The following is a 22022-nucleotide window of genomic DNA, read 5'->3' as shown; positions in this document are numbered from 1 at the left end:
CCTCCAAATACTAAAAATTGAAATGATCTTTATAAGAGACCTTTTTATATGGAACAAAGTTTTCGAACCTTGCACTCAGCAAGACTTGATCCCTAATGGGCTCTTTGTGAGCCATTCAACTTCATCAGTAAACCAAGGTCCATTGACTTGGACATATTTTCAAGATAGTAACAAATTGAATTTGAAAAAGAGAAACCAAAAAGAAAATCTATAAAAAATAAATTTGGTCAGGTCTATTGCATAGAGAACATAAAGACAGCGAAGGGTTTTTTTTTATAGGAATGGCATTGAAGGGCAGAGTTTTCTTTATATTTCAGACATTGAGACTCTGTATTTTAATATTCTGGACTGTAATGCTGGCTTTCAGACTCTGAGGCTGCGGATTGTTTCAGCTGTTTCTAATCTGAACTGTGGCTCCGTTGTTTGACTGTTAAAACATGTAAATTGTCTATTCTTTTCTTAATCCAATATTTTTTTTTAAATACATTGTTTATATAAAAATTTGAGTACATTGCAAATGAATTGTGCTGCACGTATACACCCCTTAATTTAACCCATGGGTATTATGGTTAATATTCAGACTTGAACAATCATTTGATTGGTAAGATTCTTAAAATAATATAGATTGTGTAACTTTTACTACTTCTATTCACCTTTAAGCAAGTGAAAAATTTGACAAAACTTGCATTTTCTTTTTCAACTTGATGCATCTCTTTTTGTTGAGATTAAGTTTCTTAATTGCGATTACATGAGAACAAAATCTTACTCGATTTTATTACCAATCTCCATATTTATTACATTCCATGTGGAAAATGGGAAGTCGGTCATTTTAAGATCATTTTCTGGTGAGTTTTCACTTTAATCAAGAATGCATATCAATTAAAGGGAAAATCAAGCCCCGTGATTTCCAAGATTTTGAACGATGGTGTTATGCCAAGGATTTGATAGGTGGGTGACAAGATTGTCAATAGGACCAGTATGCGTCACAGAAGCTTGTACCATAATTCCAACCATAGCAACCATAGCCAGCCGACCTGCACTAGCCACATGTTTGGATTAACTATATGAAAATTGAATCATCTCTACTAGACTTGCAAAAATGTTGAATTAAAATATCTAAAAGGTGAAGATATACCATTTTTTATCTCTTTTAGCTTTAAAAGTTGGGACTTTCTAATATCTCGTGCCAAACCAATAGGATTGAAAAGAGGTCCACCTGGGTACCTATTATTTAAAAAATAATTCGAAATTGAATGAGTTACATACTATGAAATATCACTTTGGAAAGTTCGTGCAACAATTATTTATTCAACGAAAGTCTGCACACCCACCCACACAGCCCAGTCATGTCACCCGTATGACCAATAATCAGTGCAACTCACCCGATTTCAAGACCCTCAAGAGCTGGTTCCAAACCAAAAAATGTGCCTTCCATAGCTTGAGAACCAGGATCGAGAAAATCCATGTATCTTTTGGTTTCTACAAATCTGCAACGGATCGATTGGAAGGTAAATACCAGAATGCAATCTTAGTTTTCTCTGATCAAGACAGATATGTATATTAGAAAGTGAAAAAAAAATTGTGTTATACTGGCTAAGTCTTTGAACAGGACAAAACAAAAAGAGGAGTATTAGCATAATATTAGGAAAAATGCAAAACTATAAATACATCTATAGACTAGAAAGATCATAGTTTGCAGACTCAGACTTGGAGAAAACTGGGCAAGTCCAAAATTTCAAATCGGCAAAAACTTGAACATGAGAAAAAAAAAAGACTATTGGCATAATATCAGAAAGAATGGAAGACTATAAATACATTGATAAACTAGAAAGATCATAGTTTGCAGACTCAGCCTCGGAGGGTACCCAGCAAGCCCAAAATTTCAAACCAGCAAAAACTCGGAGAAAACTCGACAAAATTTTGACAATTCAGAAAGAACTAAAAATTAAAATCTTTCAAAAAAACATAATTCTTTTGCAAAATTCAACTACAAAATGCGTAAGTTAAATATTGACATCTTGAAAGAGAAAATGCATGGTTTTATAGCAAAAAACATGTTGAAAACACATTTCTAAACCAGTGTTTTACCTGCATCAGCATTTTTACCCATAGTTTTTTTGTGTCTATTAAAACACAAGTTAAACTTGTCAGTGCATGCCCAGCTAAAAAAAAAAGAGTACTCGACAACTTGGGGAATACTCGGAAAGTTCGCGAACTATGAGAAAAATAATAATCTGAACAATCTGAAGCATGAAATAACAGGCATTTATGGACAATTTGGAGCAAAATTGTCCAGCGGATCATGTTGAATACATTCTCAAACTCACCAAACCTTATCACAATTTCCAATCCTGGATTGAGTTGCCACATCTTGTTTGTTACGTAGTATTTCTCAAGTAGACGGGACAGGTGATAACCGCTTTGTGTATTACATAGAAAACTGAAATAGAAGAGATTATATGCAGAACATCAATGATTTAATTTAACAGCCCTTTTCCTAAATTTAATGAATACACGTCCCATAAGGGGATATTAGACTATTTTCTTGTAAGCTTTAAATGTTTCCTTTTCCTTGAACTACTACTGTCATGCTTTAAGAAACGATAAGCTATTTGAGACTATCAGGAATCTGAAGTGACATAAAAGTTCTAGAGAAAACCATAATCTGAAGAGATGTAGTAGCCTACCCCATCAAAATGAGTTGAACAATAAAGAGGGTCTCTGTATTAGCAAACTCAAACTTTGTAGCACCTGCCTCATACCATAGAGGTATGTTTTTCAATCCAGCCAGACGTAGTAACTGTACAGCAAGTGCAAAAAGAAGACCGGTACCTTAAATTCTCAAATATTCTGGTAGGCATGATCAAAAATCCTAAGTTTTATCAGTAAAAATTACTTACTAAATTACATGTTAAATAATTATATTATTTCATCCTATACTGCAATTATACTATGGGAAAATTTAGGAAACTAGGTCTTATGCTCTTCAATTGTAAAAGTACTCATAATCAACGTATCCAGAGACTTGCACAACTTTTTATTATATTTGTTTCAATCCTTCTCAACTTATATAACTCGTATTAAAATGATGAAAAATATATATTTCAAATTACCAATGCATAGCAGTCAACTAGCTTCATCGATTACATGAACAAAATTAGCAGAAATGATTGATAGGGCTGGCTCAAAAAAAATGAACATATATCCCAATCCCTAACTTCTAAGTATGGAAAAACATTAGACCAGTAATCTTGTATAGGACATGTTTTTGAAATAAAAAGTGACCAAAAACAAGGGGGTCGGCCCTTACAACCAAAAAGCTGGTAACCAGCACATTACCAACAGAGTCCAACTGAGAACCTTAACAAATAAAACTGAAGTTCCACATTGTTGTCCTGCATTTTGTCACCACAAAATGTTGGTAACAGCACGAAACTTTTCCAAGCTAGTTTCGTGTCTCTCTAAGCTTGAATTTGATATTCAATTGCTTAATGTTGATCGATTGATCCATTTCAATTTGAATATCAAATTATTTTACTGAAGGCCTTCGTCAAGTCGTTTTTGTTTTTCTTTCTGTCAAGCTTTTGCTTGATTTTTGAAGCCTTCAGAGTCCGTTCTTTGCTTTTGAGTTTGTGTTTGCTTTTGGTCTTTTGAATTCGCTCATCTTATGCCTTTCGTTTTCCCTTTCGATTCGGTCTAACCTAGAGGTCAATCGGAGTTGTCAGTCAAGAGATATGGTCATTTTAGTGTCTCAAAAGTGGACATTTTAGGTGCAACAACATGAATTAAAAATATGATGTTATATTTTTATTTTGACACTCACTTTTTGAAAATATAACATTTTACTCACTTATTGTTATGTTTTAAAGTTACTTTTCATTTAAATTTATAACTTAAAGTGATTATAGTGCACTTTATGTTATAATTTTAAGTTGAGTTACTTTTTAATTTTTCACTTAAAGTGACTATAGAACTATATAGTTACTTTTTAAATTTTTTATTTTTAAATCAAATACTTATATAAATGTCACTTTAACTTAATGTTTATGACATATTGATTAATATAATACATAAATATTATTTTTGACCCATATTGTTGACATTTTTATAAAAATAAGTGAAATGCATAACTTAAAAGTCTAAAAGTGGGCATTTTATATGCATATGCATGTAAAAAACTATGAAAAGTGGAAACTTTTCATGCTAATGCATATAAGAATTCATTTTGAGGACCTTTTTGATGCAATGACATGAAAAGTTGAATTTTCATGCTTGTGCATGAAAAAGGTGAGATATGTTTATAAAATATGTAAGTGACTCCAAAAAGTGAAATTTTGGAAACTTGCACATTTTAAAATATGTAATGGGTTTCAAAAAGTGAGATTATAACCAAAGACATATTTTAAAACATGCAATTGCATCAAAAAGGTCCTATTTTACCTTATTACATTTTTTAAAATATGCAATGAACACAAAAATGTCCTATTATGTGAAGAAAACATGTTCTTGCTCCAAAAACCTCCTATTTTGATCATAACTTTTGATTCTCTTCATGGATTTGAATGAAATCAATTGCATTCATCATGTTTTGGAGAGGTGATCATTTTGCCATCATCAAAAATCAAGTTATTGCACCCAAAAACGTGTTTGAAACTTCAAGCTAGGGCACTTTTTTTGCATAAAAATCCATAAATCTGCCAAATTTGATCACGTTTTTGCATGAGATCAAGTCGTTTTTACCTTTTTAGGTGATTACATTGGTTGAGGATCATTATTTTGGTGTTAAATCATCAAAATACTTTACTTTGAAGATCACGTTTTTTGCTTGTTTTAACAAAAACGGCTCAAGAACATTCAATCTTTAAAACGTGGCCATGAGGAGCTAATTTAGGGCACGTTTTGTGATCTTGCATAATAATCTCCTTGTTTGCTGCCCTCTATCATTCGGATTTTGGAGATTTGACAAATTCTCATCATTTTTGAAGAAAATTTCAAAGAAAGAGCATCTTTTCTTTCATTTTTGGCACATATTCATCAAGTAAGTGGACTTCTTTTTTCTTGCGTTTTAATTCATGCTTATCCTTGCTGATTTGATGCTTGAAATCATTGGATGGATGCTATTTGTGAAAATCTTTGCCTTAGAATATGCATTTTTTCGTTAAATATGAATTTCTTCGTCATTTTGATGTCTTTGGTTCTTCCCCAAGTTCCAAATTCGAATTTCATCTTTGCGAGTGCATTACATCTTGGCATGTTTTGAGTTGTTTTCAAAGGTATGTTTTTCTCTTGTTTTGATTTTGTGTGCTTGTTGCCGGTTTTTCTCCATTTTGGAGAAGTTGCAAGTTTTTTCCCAAAAACTTGTTTTTCCTTCACTACATGTGAAAGCATTATCATTTCATTTCACATTCCGTTTCCATGTCATTACATCTCACATTTCATCCGACAAATGCGATTACATGTTTTTCACTTCATTCGCCATCCGCACATGCATGTAATCTCATTTTCCATTTCCATTTTCATCCATCTCATTTTTCACTTCCATTTGCAAGACACGATTCCACGAAATGTCTTACATGTAATTGCATCCAAAAGGTCTGATTTTGATCAAAAGTCATATTTTGAAAAGACAAAAAACATGTTATTTTCGCTTTCCGTGAATTTTAACTTCTTTCTTCCTCCAAAAGTGACTATATAATTCATTATCTCACCTCCATTGTTTCATTCCATCTTCGTATACGCATTTGCACTTACATGAATAAATACATGTTTGCACCTCATAACATATTTTACATGTTACCCTCCATCCGCATCCGCATATACATGTAAAGTATACACATTCGCACTTACACCTCATTTTATTTTTTCACCTTCTATACATATATTGCATTTACATATATGCATGCTTCATTCAATAAAGCTTTGAAAACATTTAAGTCACTTTTGAAAATCAGCAATTTCCATTTACACGCATTCCCATTCGCCAAGCACTTTACTTAATAAAAATAAATAAAAAAATAAAAAAAAGGAGTTAAAGGTGCTGATGGAAAATTGTTCCGAGTGTACATCCAAACATCGTCAAGAAGGTTTTCAAAGTGTCAAAAACTCCAGTTTGTGCTAATCTACAAAAGAGAATTCACGACAACTTGAGCGAGAAAAGATGGATCACATCAAGTTTTCACATGATAATGGACAATTCATCAGAGAGAGCTAGAGGTTGTCAAAAGACGCAACACTATGGTTATCAACATGAATGCAACAGTACAAGGTACAGGAACTTCCAATCCTATTATCATCTAGGATTGCATCGTCAAGTACAAGGCCTTTGAGAATTGTTCTTTTCTCTTCCGTCTTCTTTCTTCTTCTTTCATATTTGTAGTTGGAGAAGATGCATTACATGAAAAAGTGTAATTACATGTAATGCGAGTTACATGTGTATGCAAACAATGTAATGCGAGTTGCACGTGCAGTTGCATGTAATCCATTAGTTTCTGTAGTTAGACTTGGTCAGTTGAGTTGCTCCCACTTTTTTCTCCCCCTTTCTCTCAACTTCTTTGCCTATATAAAGGAGTGCCCCCCTCATTGTAAAATCATCATTATCTTTATACAAGAGAGCTCTGGAGAAATTGTGCCAGCAAAACTTTGTTTGTGTAGCACTATTTTGAGAGAAAGTGAATACAAAGGAGCATTTAAGACTTAACTTTGATTAAGTGAGATTGTTATTTGTGTGAATTGTAAGCTTTCTCTATAATTCATTCAAGTTACCTTTGATTCACACTATCTTTTGTCATTGATATTGTATCTTGTGATTGATAGAAAAGAGTTAAGAAACAATTGAATCCCGAGCTTTGACCAGGAACAGTTGTGAAAATCCATAGCTAGAAGCTTGTATTTTCATCTTAATTCGCAAAATAGTTAGATTGTTATTACTTTTAGGAGTCTTTGTACCCTAATTGTAAAGATTTTACCACATAGAAGTACAACAGGACTTAGAGCCAAACTGGTACGTTTTGGCTAGCCTTTGAGTTAGTTAAAATTTATCGGTATCACTATTTCCAGCTCATGATAGAAGTGTAATTAGAGATTCCCCTTGCCCATTATTCGCTTTACGAATAAGTGGATCCTTTCTTGAAAGTTAAGAAGAAAGGATAATAGTAACACCCTCTTTATAAATCTCTCAATTTCTTGCTTACCTTTAATTGATCCAAGGAATAGTGAGAAGGGAGAGCCTTCCCTTTAAGGTAGGAGAGACTCTGTCTCACACGCTGTGGCTGGTCATCCTATTTTGCGACTGAATTTTTATCCAAAACTGTCGGTTGCAAAATATCCACCCAACACACAAACACAGTAAAACTTATGCATGTTACCAATTGGTATAATACTATGAACAAAATCATCCAAACTATAGTAGCAGTCTAAAAAGTCTATCAAACTACAAGAGTTCATCATAAAAACTGTTCACATAACCATGCCAACCCAAGTCTGAGCAACAGCTAGAAACCAGCAAAACCAAAAACAGCATATAAACATAAAAATTTGGATCCAAGGATCCACAAAAACTAAAAAACTTAATTCACAGTTTTCTCCTTTCCCTCCGCAGCCAACAGAATCACACAATTTCTTCATGAGACATATGTTTCAACAAGAGCATCACACAATTTCTTCATGAGACATATGTTTCATGAAAAACACTGTAGACGCAACTTGATTTGGTAATTTGAATACATAACCTACTGGACCAATCTTCACAGTAATCTGGAAGGCTCATAAAAATTGAATCTCCAGGCAATCTACTTCAATGAAACTTGTTCATACTGCAGAAGACATACATGGACCCATTCTCTTTTCAGCTCTCCCTTTGCTAATTAATTAGCTACTAAATCAATTGCAAGCATATCATATTTTTCTTGGGGATGCAGAATATCTTTTGAAACTCTTCTATATGATTTTTAAATGTTAGTAAATTGATACCTCTGCTGGATGAGAAATATTTTCAAATGCAAGCATCATTTCAATTTTTAATGATTCAGACGTTCCTTTTGCAAAGAGACTTTTCCCATTCCAAGGTTTGTGTTCCTTTGTCAAAGGTGTTTGTGTAAACAGTTCATTAAATGACACCTAACTCAAAAGGGATTCTGGATACGTCAATATTTCTCCTGTCAATACATTTAATTACCACTTTGGGTTGTTTGACCCGGGGGGAACAAGTCTTCCCGCAGCTATATTGGCTAATTTTTATTCTTCAATTAATGTAGCAGTACCATTATGCCACTACATAGAATCTTTCCAACTGTCAATGATGAATCTTCTCAAACTAGAAAGAATATCATTTTTCTTGGCTACATTACAAGTTTGTCACTATGCCTACTTGTTTGTGCATGCAACCATATCAGCAACACAAAGCTGTTTAGAGTCTAGACCATAAGAATTCTCAGGTTACAAGTTGAAACTAAAATAAATAAACATCAATTTGAAACTATTAACCACACAACTTTGAAACTTAACTTTGTGCAAATAAAAATCAAAGGAAAGAAAGGCAAGAGAATAAGATTCATTTTTCAGACAAATCCATTCACAGATTTAAAAACATGCAATTCCACACAACTTTTACAAACCTAAGCTGCAACTGTTAGCATTTCTGAAAATGATACAGGAATGATGCAAAGTTTTAAACAAGATTTGCAGTACTTTTAAAACATGAAACCATCAGACAACCACAAATATGGATATATCTTTCATGAATTTCATGAAGATCAAACAGTTTGTGAAAAAAAAAATTTATTTAACACACAACTGCCCATCTGTGAAATTTTCCTGAACAGTAAACAAGTAAAGCATGCGTCTACTATGTTATACCCCTACAAACTCTCTTTGGAAGGCTATTTCATGTTTTATCATGTTCGCTGGTGAAAACTGTTGCCAATTAGAACTATGTGTCATGATTATATCTTTAAGGTTTGATCAATGTGCTGATTTTGTCTTTCAGAGGTATCTGCAAAGAAAAAAAAGAAAGTTGTGATCTCCACGTGTTCTTGGTCTAAGAGAAGTTGAAAGGAAAAAAAATGCCTTTGGAAGAAATAAGAATCCTTGAGGAGCAGCACTTTGAGCAATTTGTCATGGCAAAAGATAGGGTTTAGCACTTTGCAGATGAAAACCATGAGTTAATGGCAGTAACATATGAAGTGGCATCAAACTTGAATTGCACAAGGTGTTTATACCAAATGTGAGAAAGATGTCTGCCTGGTAAAAGAATAGCATGGTTTAAGTGACAAGGAATGCCCATAATACATGCCTACGAAAGAGTTTTAAAATGTGAGTGGTAGATGCAATGTTCAGGCATGCTTGGAGCAATGAAAACAAACACCTAAAAGGTAGACATGACAGGAAAGCATACCTAGGACTGTTGATAACTAATATGAGCCTACATAAAGCATACCCAAACAGAGTTTAGTGAAATGGATGAGGAAAACAGGCACTCTTCCATGTTATAAGTGGCTATAAGATCCTTTAAGTGTTCCTAAGTAGTATGAGTTTTAAGTGACAATGGTAAAGAGAATGTGCACCGAGCATATTATAGCTAATTTTAAGTGACATATGTTATTAGCTACGTTCCCCGGGGACGAGTCCCTGCCCAAAATGGCCAAGTTTGGGAAACAGGGTCGTCCCGGGGATAGGTAGAGGACATCCCCATGCCATCCCCATTTTCTGAAAATTCCCAGCAAATGTCCTGGAAACTTGGGGACCTCAGGAAATTTTATGGGGGACATCCGCACATCCCAGGGACAGCTGGGGATGCCTTGGAAGTCACTGGGATGGATTGTCACCCCCAATTTTATAAACAACATCAGCACTTATAAGATTTTTTTTTATAAAACATTTTTTTTAAAATTTTAAAGTGGGCCCCTCCTTCCAAGTTCACCCTAACATGCTTATTACTGTTTGGTAGTTCATTCCTGCAATTTGCAGTCCTCCGATTAGTATTTGACAACATTACCTTAAGAATCATGGAATTTATATTGCTGTTACAGTCATGCTAAATGCTCAGATTTATATAGCAGATTGTTTGCAAGGTGTTCGGAAAGTTTGAAAAGTGCATTATAGACCTAGAACATGCATCCTTATGTCATTTTTTGGTAATACATCGGTGCTTGGTTGGCCTTGGGTTGATATGGGTCCTTTGTGGAAGATATGGTGAATATTGAAAGTTGCATCAAGATACTGTCTTACTGTAACAAACCTATATCATGATCAGAACTGTATAGAGGACCTTTGTGTATTCATTTCAGCCAGCTTACAATGAGTTGAAAGTGTGGTTTCAGAATTAAATGATAGTAGTGCGTTTCAATTTGGAAGGTGGGTTATTCTTCTTGTTGCTATTGAAAATGAATTCTAAATTATGTTCTTGGGTATATTTCAAATTTTTATGTTATTAGTTTAATATGACATGCACATTGACAATAATTCCAAATTATGAATGCATTATAGCATATTGAGCATTGAGTTTGATTATTGAAATGTTGTATGTGTTAAACTTCTAACATCGATACTCATATTGGTCTAAGTGTGTAGACCGCACATTACTCCTCTCTTAGAATACCATTCTAAAGGCATTTAAATACATTACACTTGGCTAAAGAATGAGCGACGATCCTTGGCAATGATTTTTGTTCTGGATTAACTATAACTATTTAGTTATGTTGGTTAACCATTAGTCATCTCCTTGAGCGCCAATTTCAAGAAGGTAGTGTGGGCCGACCTAGAGAGGGTCATGTCCCTTTAGGGGACATGCCCTTTGGTTATGGTATAAGAGGTGGTTGTGATTGAAGTTTAAGGACACACAACACGTAGAAGTCTGCTCCTTAATCAATACTGCCCTAAGATGACTTGCAGAAATTATAAGCATTTCCAGAATTATATTCCTTCATTCAAATAAGACTGACTATTGAAGATTATCTACAACAGGTTAAGAAAGGTAGAATTTAAGTCTAATTCGCTTCAGAATTTGCAGAAACTTTACATGGTATCAAAACTAGGTTGTCAAACCTAGGCTCTACAAATTAAATAATCAAACTTGATATATATCTACCATCATTCTCCTATCTTCAATGGCATACACAATCAAACCCAAGGACAAGTTTGATGGGAAAGAGCACTTTGATGCTTGGAAATTCAGAATCATGATGATTCTTGAAGAAAATGATGTAAAACAATTTGTTGACTAGCATCCAAACAACCTACTGTTGAACCTCATAAATCTATCTAGAGTAAAGGAAATAAGAAAGCCATTCAGACCATATTAGATGGAGTGAAAAATGATATAGTACCCATGCTAACGAAACATCAAACAACATTTGATATGACGAATGCATATGAGATTAGCAACTAGAATTCTCGCACTAAAAAGGAAACTAAATCACATACAAATAAAGAAGGAAGAATTGATGAATTCTTACTTCCTAATGGTTGCCAGCCTAAGAGATGAACTTGCAAGTATAGGGACCATCATTAATGACACAAAACTAATACTAATGGCTATAGATGGATTACCAGATTCATGGGAAACATTCGCACAAGGAGTAAGTGCCAGAGATAATCTTCCTGACTTCAATAGACTTAAGGGAGATTGTCTTCAGGAAGAATCCATAAAATTTAAGAAAGGAGGAAAATTAAAAACGGAAGATGAAGAACTTCATGTTCTTAATACAAATTCCTATAAAGGCAAGAAGAAGCATTTCAAGAAGAAAAGGGGTAATCAAAAGAATGACAAACCTAAGAAAGATCTATCCAAAATAAAATGCTTCAAATGCGAAAAGTTTGGACATTACATATCTAATTGCCTTGAGAATTCTAAACAACAAGCACACTATACAAACATTACTAAGGAAGAAGATAACTATGATCCTGAGAATCGTGTATTGTATTCCGCACTATCAAATGAAGTCTCAAGTAAAGCGTGGGTGATTGATAGTGGATCATCTCAACATATTACAGGATACAAAGAAGCACTAGACTCTATATCAGAAAAGGTTAATGGCAAAGTCACCATTGGTGATAATTCAACACATTTCATCAAAGGAATTGGAAATTGCTCCTTGAAACTAAAGTTGCGTAGTTCTCTTCATCTCAAAGGAATACTTTATGTACCAAGAATAAAAAGGAATTTAATCTCAGTTACAACACTTGAAGATGATGGACATAACGTTGCATTCATGGACGACAAAGTCATAACCTGGGCTAAGAACTCTTCATTGAAGAAAGCAAAATTGATTGGTCAAAGAAAAGGGTATTTGTATGAGTTAAATTCAAAACCTAGTCAACCTATTCAAGCCTTAATTCACGAAGCTACTGATATAAACCAAATATGGCATAGAAGATTAGGACATCTAAAGTTCAAAACCCTATCAACCATGAAGAAGATGGTTACTGGTTTACCTAAACTGAAAAAAGATCATTCAAGCATACGCAAAAGATACGCTCTAGGTAAGAACATCAAAAGTTCATTTCATGATAGCACTAGAAAAACTAACAATTTTTTTGGAATTAATCACTCAGATTTATGTGGACCTATGTCTGTTACTTCTCTTTGAGGATTTTGGTACTATATACTTTCTATAGATGACTTCTCAAGGAAAACTTGGATTTATTTCTTAAAATGCAAAGAATCTAAAGAAATCCTGAAGAGATTTAAAGAATTTAAAACCTTAACTAAAAACTCATCAGGACATAAAATTAAAACTCTTAGGATTGATAATGGAGGGGAATACACCTCAGATTTGTTTAAAAGATTTTGTAAAGAAACAGGAATTAAGAAAGAGTATACCATTCCTTATAACCCGTAACAAAACGGGGTAGCAGAAAGGAAGAATAGAACAATTATAGAAGTTGCAAGAGCTATGATATTTGATCAAAAATTATAATATTATCTTTGGGTAGAAGCCTCTTGTACTGCTGTCTATATGCAAAACATAAGTCTTCACTCCTACCTTAGAGAAAAAACTCCTTTACAAAGAAGCTATGGACGAAACTTTGTGAGATGCATTAAAATAAATATTTAGTGACCAAGTTATTCTTGTGAAAGAAATTGTATTATTGGATAATGGAAGAGGATGGATGAAATAAAAATTGGCTAGAAGAAAGCGATATATTGGTGGCTCAATTGGTATCTATTGGTGTAAAGATGGATGGAGAAGAGAAATGCCAGATCTTCCTTTGTTCATTTTTTGATTTGTGATATTCTCTTGTTATGGATATTTGTAGTACTTCATGTAGTTTGAAGACTAAAGATGTGATTTCTTTACTTTTGGAGGAGATGAGGAGGAAGGTATTCTTAAATGTCGTGGATGACCTAAATTTATGTGGAAAATAAAGAAAATTTAAGAAGAATGAGGATTGTGATAAATCTCAGTCCAACAGGATCAAAATCCCCATAGAAAGTCCAAAGTTATTTTCTAGAACTACAAGAATTTTAATACTTATGCAAGAAGTTTGAAGAAGTCTTTACTAAAGTTAAACCCAATATAAGTCATCTTAGGATTTTGGGGTGTCTAGTATATATGCATGTTCCAAAAGAAAAGAGAACTAAGTTAGAACCCTCCGGCAAGAAAGGTATTTTTGTAGGGTATAGTGAAACATCTATAGCATATAGGATTTTCATACCCGGTCAGAAAAATATTGAACTTAGTAGGGATGTAATTTTTGAAGAAGATTTAGCATTCAAAAGAACCCTAAGTTCTGAAGAACCCTCTCCATGACCTAGCTCTGAAAGAAATACTGAATCTGAGTCTTAGAGGGAGAACATTAGAGAGATTGAAGATGAAATTCAAAATCTTAATCTTGAAGAAACTCAAAATTCTAAGAAAAGACCACTTTGGGCCATTAAGACAGTAGAGGAAGCACAAGACTACGCTACACCATTCGGAACAATTAGAGAAAGAAAAAGACCCAAAAGATTTTCTAGTTATACAACAAACATGAATGATTTGTCTAAATTAGAACTAACCAATGTTTCAAATGCTATTAAACATAGAGCTTAGAAGGGTGGTATGACGGAAAAATACCAATCCATTATGAAGAATGATGTTTGAGAAATTGTTCCTAGACCTGAAAGAAAATCTGTTGTCTCTTCCAAGTGGATATTTAAAATAAAGCATGTTGCTAACAGTAGCATTGAAAAATATAAAGTCAGATTTGTAGCTAGGGGATTCTCTCAGAAATAAAGAATTGATTATGAAGAAACCTTTGCTCCTATTGCTAGATACACCTTTGTAAGAGAAGTCCTAGCTATTGCAGCATTGAAGGGATGGAAAGTACATCAGATGGGTGTAAAAACAACATTCTTGAATGGAAAGATTATAGAAGAGGTATATTTGGAGCAACTTGAAGGATTTGAAACTCATGATCCTAAAGTTTTTGTTTGCAGGCTCAAGAAAGCTCCCTATGGGCTTAAACAGGCTCCAAGGGCTTGGTATGAAAGAATTGATAAATATCTCACCGGCTTAAGATTCTCCAAAAATGACGCTGATCCAAATCTATATTATAAAAGGGATAAAGATGATATGGTAATTTTGATACTGTGTGTTGATGATTTACTAATAACAGGTGATGATAATCTCATAGATCAATGCAAGAAATATCTAATTAGAGAATTCAATATGAAAGATTTGAGACTCCTTCATTACTTCCTAGGACTGGAAGTAAGGCAAAATTCTGACAGCATTATACTTAATCAAGGGAAGAATACATTAGATATTTTGAAGAGATTTGGAATGTGGAACTGCAAGTCTATGTCTTCTCCAATGGAGACTAATCTACATAAACTTAAAGAAGCGGCAGCCGAATGACCTCCCATACATTCTACTCTCTACAGACAGATGATTAGGTCCCTTATGTACTTGCTAAATGCAAGACCTAATATTTGCTATGTTGTTAACGCCTTAAGTCAGTTTATGTGTGAGCCAAAGGAGATTCACCTAGTTGCAGTCAAACACATTATGAGATATTTACAAGGCACTCGTAACCTTGGGCTCAACTATGAGAAAGTTGACTTGGATTTATATGGATTCATAGACATAGATTGGGGTGGAAGTGTTAAGGATAGAAAAAGTACTTCTAGATGTTGTTTAAGTTTAGGATCGACAATGATATCATGGATATACAAAAAAAGTCTTCAATAGCACAAAGTTCCACAAAAGCTGAATACATTGCAGCAACGATGGGCTCTCGGGAAGCAATTTGGCTTAGGAAGTTACTTGTGGGACTATTTGGTCAAGCCATGAATCCTACAATTATTCATTGTGATAATCAAAGTTCCATCAAGCTTTCTGTGAATCTAGTTTTTCATAACAGATCCAAGCATATTGAAATTCCTTACCATTATGTACGAGATATGGTAGATAAGAATATTGTAAAATTAGAATACATTTGTACAGTAGATCAGATAGCAGATATTCTTAACCAAACTTCTCTCGAGTGAAGATAGATCACTTTAGGAAAAGACTTGGTATGATTGAATTATAAAATTTTGTATTCTTTAAATTATTAATAAAATAATTTTATTGTCAGCCAACTAACTATTATGGGCTCCACCATCTGTATTCATTATTTAAGAGGTGACAATCTCTAAGATAATAAATACTTGTATAAAAGACTTTATGAGAGATGACGATCTCTTAGATAATGTGTTGAACAGTAGAAAACTATTGTTAGATCTAGATGAGTTCAAGATCATTTGTGACATAGACATTTCTATGCCTATGAATCACAACTTGGATAAAGGAAGAATTTATTCTTAAGAATTTATCCTGTGTTATGGTAGATCTTAACTCAAGATCAAGTTGTGATATAGGATTGCCAGTACCTATGAGTCACAACCTGGATAAATGAAGAATCTAATCATTCTTCGGATTTTATCTTGTGTGTGTTGCGTTACATGCAATACTGACATCACTAGTATAAGTGATAAGTCATTTCACAAGATGGTTATACGACGTCGTATCATGTGTTCCATAATACCACTTGCTCAAAAGATTCAGATAGATATAAAGTATCAGTCTATGCTTATTCATCATAATTGATGATGCTAGATATGTTATCTCTTAGTATGATTATCGAGTTATGAGGGAGTGTTAAACTTCTAATATCGATACTCATACTGATCTGAGTGTGCAGACCACACATTACTCTTCTCTCTTCGAATACCATTCTAAAGGCATTTAAATACATTACACTTGGCTAAAGAATGAGCGGCAATCCTTGGCAATGATTTTTGTTATGCACTAACTATAACTATTTAGTTATGTTGGTTAACCATTAGTCATCTCCTTGATTGCCAATTTCAAGAAGGTGGTGCGTGCTGACCTAGAGAGGGTCATGTCTCTTTAGGGGACATGCCTTTTGGTTATGGTATAAGAGGTGGGTGTGATTGAAGTTTAAGGACACACAACACAGAAGTCTGATCCTTAATCAATACTACCCTAAGACGACTTGTGTAAATTATAAGCATTTCCAGAATTATATTTCTTCATTCAAACAAGACTGTGTATTGAAGATTATCTATAGCAGGTTAAGAAAGGTACAACCTAAGTCTGATTCACTTCAGAATTTGCAAAAACTTTACAGTATGTTAAGGTTCTGTGATGTTTAAATGGCATGGTTTATCCATTTCTTCATATGAATGTAATGCATATATGCAAATTTCCCTATATTTATATAACCATCCCTGTTTGCCGCCCTGCTTCTATCCCCAAAATTAGCAAAATAAATTTCTGTCCCAAAAACCCATCTCACTATCCCCTACCTTCCTTGTCTCGAACACTCAGGGGAACATAGGTTATTAGAATAGGAAACTGGTTGCCATTTAAATGAGAAAGGCATAGGGATTGAGCATCTAGGAGGACAAGATACTTGTTTAGTAGCATAAATGAAGAAAATTGGGCCTAAAAGAGAGATCGGCCTTTAAGTGGCAGGAATATTATAAAAAAGGACCTAGGCCCATATAATGGAAACACACAAATGAGTTTCACTTTCAATGTGTCAAAGCTTGTCAAAAATGGCACTTGGATGTGTTTCACTAATTGTTAAAGGTAGGAATGACTGAGATGTGCTTTAAGACTTAATGGAGTGATATTAAGTGGTACAATTGCCTGAAAGGCATTGCTTTAGTTGTCAAGACAACATTTAAGTGACATATGCAAGAAAAGCTTGCTAAACTGTTTTTAATTTTCAACAAGTCTAACTAGTTTAAGTGACAATAATGTATGCCTAGGTTGTTTTCCCATGTGTTAAGAAGCCAAGATAGTTTATAATAAGCACTTAACTTGGTATTTCATGGCAGAATTGAAGCATTGGAAGGTATAATCCAAAAGATGGTTAGTTCCTCTTGTGGCATCTCTATGATCAACACACTTTACATGACTAATTCAAAAATCAACTAACCAACTTATGCCTCTGCCATCAAAAACTAGAATCATATCACCAATACTTACCCTCCAAGTGTTATGGGAAACAACTAGAGTATGCAAAGAAACCCAACTCTTTGCAATCAACCAATAATCATCCAAAAGCATGCATAATAACATAATATGGTGATTGTGGTGACCCAAGTCTCCCAAGTGGAAGTGGAAAATAACTGAACTATACCCAAAGAATCTCCCAAAACAAATTGCCCAAACAGTAAGGTCACTAAGCTCAATGTGAAAATGTAAGGACAACAATAAAAATTCTGAAATCTTAATCGATACATGGAAGTCATGAATGTGGAAATAGCTGAGAAGCCACCTCCAATGATCAAATCTCCTTTTCCATCAATCCTCAGCCAAGAAGTACTCATTTGTTGGACTAAGAAATCATCCAACTCATCTGCAAATTAAAATTTGAACTCGTGTAAGCTGTTTGAAAAATGGACACAAATGCTAACATTCATTATTATAACTCCAAGGCCCTCTAAAAGATGAACTTGTGTCATTAAAAGGTTCATTGACTAGGACTGAATCCAAGGTTAAACTATCAAAGCTTACAACACAAACCTTCATAAAATGAACTCCTGTAATGTCCCCTTTTTGACAGGCACCAGCTACTTGCTTTTTTAGCCTTTAATTTTCCCTGGAGGCTAAAAAGGGAAGAAATAAAGGGGAAAAATATATTAGATTAATTACTTATAAGGTTATTAAAAATAAAAAATTAAAAAATAACCTTATATTTAATTAATTTAATATTAAAGTGACTAAAGTAATAAAATATCAAAAAGTCACTTAAAAGAATAAAGTAATAGATTATTCTAGAAGTTAGTTATGAATTCTTTATAAGGAGCTTTTGGGGGGGGCATTTGAGACATCTTGAGTTGCATAATCATCTATTGTGCTGAAAGCTTTAGTGCTTTCAGGTTTGCTTGAGGGTTTGAAGACTCTAAGGTGCCATTTCGGTTGTGAGATATCAACCCTAGTTGGAGGAGTGGAATTGGTTTTCAGCCAATTCATTCGAACTTCATTTGGAGTTAATTTTTGCAGGGTTTGCCTCAGATTGGGCATCAAAGATTTGACATCATTTTTGCAAGGTGAAGGGCAGAGCTTAGTTCGAAATTTGGACTAGGAAAGGGGTTCAAATTTGGTGAAGTGAATCAAGGAAGAGTACTTCGAAAGTTTGGAGGAAATCCATGTTCATTGGTGGCATCAATTTCAAGTCTTTTTGCAGGAGTTTAAGGCTGTACGGCTGGGCCTGGGAAGGCATTTTCGGCACCCATAAAAAATCACAAAAATTGCTACATCAAAATTGCAATGTAGCTGGGTTGATGTGATTTTATCCTGGGCATATAACGTCACTTCCTAGCAATGATTATAATAGGTTGAAGAGGTGAAGGGTGACTCAGTTTGATGCAGCTATACATAGCAGAAGTTTCCAGCCTCATAGTGGATAACAAGAAGGTACAAGTCTATACTAGTTTAGTTCAGCATTAGAGATACAACAGTGAAAGGAAGTAATGCACAGTTCGAACTAGAAGACAAAGTGTGTAGAAGCAAATCCAGGGACAGCTAGTACTGTTGGTGGCTTTCCAAACTCAAGGGAGACTACTCAGCCATAAGCATCTTCAATACTATTCCAGGTTCTCTCCTTGTTTTACAATTGTGAAAGGAGGTTCATTTTGATAAGAATATATTGTCTTGGCAAGTATTTGTGCTAAACATTCAGTCATTTAAGGAAATCAGTTGAAATTAGTTGTTCAGTTTGTATGCCAAATGTTCGATAAAATGCCTCATTACATATTCATTCATGGGATGCATGCCAAGTATTTGTGAAAATACCTCTTGGCTGTAGGAGTACTTTTCGTATCAGAATTTCATGTATTTGCATTGAAAAAAGAAATAAAAAGAAGTTGCATATCATTAGCATTTCAAGCAGTTACTTTGCAATCATTTGTCTTTACCAAAACATCATTGGCATCAAAAACCAAAACAAAACAAGCAAACATCAGCAAACCCAGGTTGCAAGGAAAGTGTTTGACAAAATTACCAAGGCAGAAAACAAGGATAAAACTTCAAATTTGTCAAAGCACTTTACAACTCCACGAGTATGGATAATATGAAATTGTTGGGTGGATATTTTGCAACCGACAGTTTTGGGTAAAAATTCAGTCGCAAAATAGCATGACCAGCCACAGCGTGTGAGATAGAGTCTCTCCTACCTTAAAGGGAAGGCTCCCCCTTCTCACCGTTCCTTGGATCAACTCAAGGTAAGCAAGAAGTCGAGAGATCTTAAACAGGGTGTTACTAATATCCTTTCTTTTTAACTTTCAAGAAAGGATCCACTTACTCGTAGAATGAATAATGGGCAAGGTAAATCTCTAACTACACTTCTATCAAGAGCTGGAAACAGTGATACCAATAAATCTTCACTAACTCAAAGGCTAGCTAAAACATACCGGTTTGGCTCTAAGTCCGATCGTACTTCTATATGGTAAAAGTTTTACAATTAGGGCACAAAGACTCCTAAAAGTAAGAACAATCTAACTATTTTGCGAATTAAGATGAAAATATAAACCACAGATAAAGCTTCTAGCTATGGATTTTCACAATTGTTCTAGGTCAAAGCTCGGGCTTCAATTGTTTCTTAACTCTCTATGCTCTTTTATTGAACACACAATAATAACATGAATCAAGACAATAGGCACAAATTATAGTCAAAGCTTTTAATTTGTTCTATCATAATTGCTTCCAGTCAAAGCTTCGAATCCAAATGCTTCTTTTATTCACTTTTCTCCCAAATTCATACTACACAATCAAAGTTATGCTTGCACAAATGTGGCAGAGCTTTCTTGCATACAACAAAAGATAATTTTTACAATGAGGGGGCACTCCTTTATATAGGCAAAGAAGTTGAGAAAAAGGAGGAGGAAAAAGTGGGAGCAACTCAACCAATTTTGACCAAGTCTAACTACAGAAAATAAAAGGTTACATGCAACTGCACGTGCAACTCGCATTACATCGTTTTACATACGTGTAACTCGCATTACATGTAATTACACTTTTTCATGTAATGCATCTTCTCCAACTACAAACATGAAAGAAGAAGAAAGAAGACAGAAGAGAAAAGAACAATTCTGAAAGGCCCTGTACTTGACGATGCAATCCTAGATGATAACAGGATTGGGAGTTCCTGTACCTTGTACTGCTGCATTCACGTTGATAACCATAGTGTTGCGTCTTTTGATAACCTCTAGCTATCTTTAATGAATTGTCCATTATCATGTGAAAATTTGATGTGATCCATCTTTTCTCGCTCAAGTTGTCGTAAATTCTCCTTTGTAGATCAGCACAAACTAGAGTCTTTGATACTTTGAAAACCTTCTTGACGATGTTCAGATGTACACTCGAAACAACTTTCCATCAGCACCTTTAACTCTTTTTCTTTTCTTTTTTTTCTTTTTTTCTTTTTTGAAGTAAAGTGCTTGGTGCATGGGAATGCGTGTAAATGGAGATTGCCGATTTTCAAAAAGTGACTTGGGCTTTCAAGATGTCACTGCACGGAAAATGGATTACATGTAAATGCAACATGTAACGGAAGGTGAAGGGTGAAATGAGATGCAAGTGTGAGTGAAAGATACGCTTTACATGCATATGCAAATGAAGGCTAAGATGAAAAGCATGGAAAGATATGGAAACATGTATTTTCTCATGGAGGTGTGAATGCATGTGGAGAGGAGAAAATAACATCTTTTTGACTTTTCAAAAAATGACTTTTAGTCAAAATTGGACCTTTTAGATGCAATTACACATAAGACATTTTGTGTAATCGTGTCTTGCAAATGGAAGTGAAAAATGAGATGGATGAAAATGGAAACGAAAAATGAGATTACATGCATGTGCGGATGGCGAATGAAGTGAAAAACATGTAATCACATTTCATTGAGTGAGAGATGAAGTGTTGTGACATGGAAATGGAAAGTGGAGTGAAGTGAAACGTGCTCAAGTTCTTGGGAAAGAACTTGCAATTTCTTCCAAATGGAGAAAAAACCGAAATGCAAACAAGCAAAACATAAAAACAAACACAAAATAAACACATGCTTTTGGCAAAATACTCAAACATGTCAAGATGTAATGCACTTCAATATGCAAATTCGAATTTGGAGTTTGGGGAAATTCCAAAAGTGTGAAAATGAGAGTTTTCATCCTTTTTAAAGGCAAAATGCACTTTTCATGGCATGTATATGAACAAATGGGCAATTTCAAGCTAAAATATGCATGAAAATAGCAAGATTAGCACAAATTAAATAGCAAGAAAGAAAGAGTCCACTTGTATGAAGATTAAATGCCAAAAATGAAGGAGAATGAGCCAAAATAGCAAGTTTTGTAGACTTAAAACAAATTCTCCCTTAAATCCAGATTTTCAAACAATCTTTTGACTTTTTCCGCACTTGTATGTAATGGACATTCCATGGTCGGATTTGACATGAAAGTGCCAAATAAATGGTCTCTAAAGACAATATCATGCATTTAAAACTCAAAAACAATTCCCTCTTGATCACAGGTATGGGC

The 22022-nt window shown here is 34.3% G+C and overlaps 1 protein-coding gene and 1 long non-coding RNA gene across 2 annotated transcripts in view; one reads left to right on the top strand and one right to left on the bottom strand.

The window, feature by feature from the left end:
- Positions 1-749: 749 nt before the first annotated feature.
- LHCA5 (photosystem I light harvesting complex protein 5) overlaps positions 750-22022 on the bottom strand; it is a 123060-nt gene continuing 101787 nt past the window's right edge. The window contains exons 3-6 of the mRNA XM_089805038.1: positions 2688-2800; positions 1383-1487; positions 1136-1224; positions 750-1034 (exon numbers count right to left, since the gene is read on the bottom strand). Coding sequence (XP_089661164.1) covers positions 892-1034; positions 1136-1224; positions 1383-1487; positions 2688-2800 — 450 coding nt within the window. The 3' untranslated portion in view covers positions 750-891. The remainder of the gene's footprint in view (positions 1035-1135; positions 1225-1382; positions 1488-2687; positions 2801-22022) is intronic.
- Positions 1373-22022, top strand: part of LOC149535041 (uncharacterized) — a 122677-nt gene continuing 102027 nt past the window's right edge. The window contains exon 1 of the long non-coding RNA XR_016357168.1: positions 1373-1508. This is a non-coding gene — a long non-coding RNA (uncharacterized LOC149535041). The remainder of the gene's footprint in view (positions 1509-22022) is intronic.

Source organism: Cupressus sempervirens, chromosome 10 (genome assembly GCF_028749045.1).
Source record: "Cupressus sempervirens isolate cs-2001-9-10 chromosome 10, ASM2874904v1, whole genome shotgun sequence".
NCBI lineage: Eukaryota > Viridiplantae > Streptophyta > Pinopsida > Cupressales > Cupressaceae > Cupressus > Cupressus sempervirens.
This window is presented reverse-complemented; position numbering and strand designations above follow the sequence as displayed.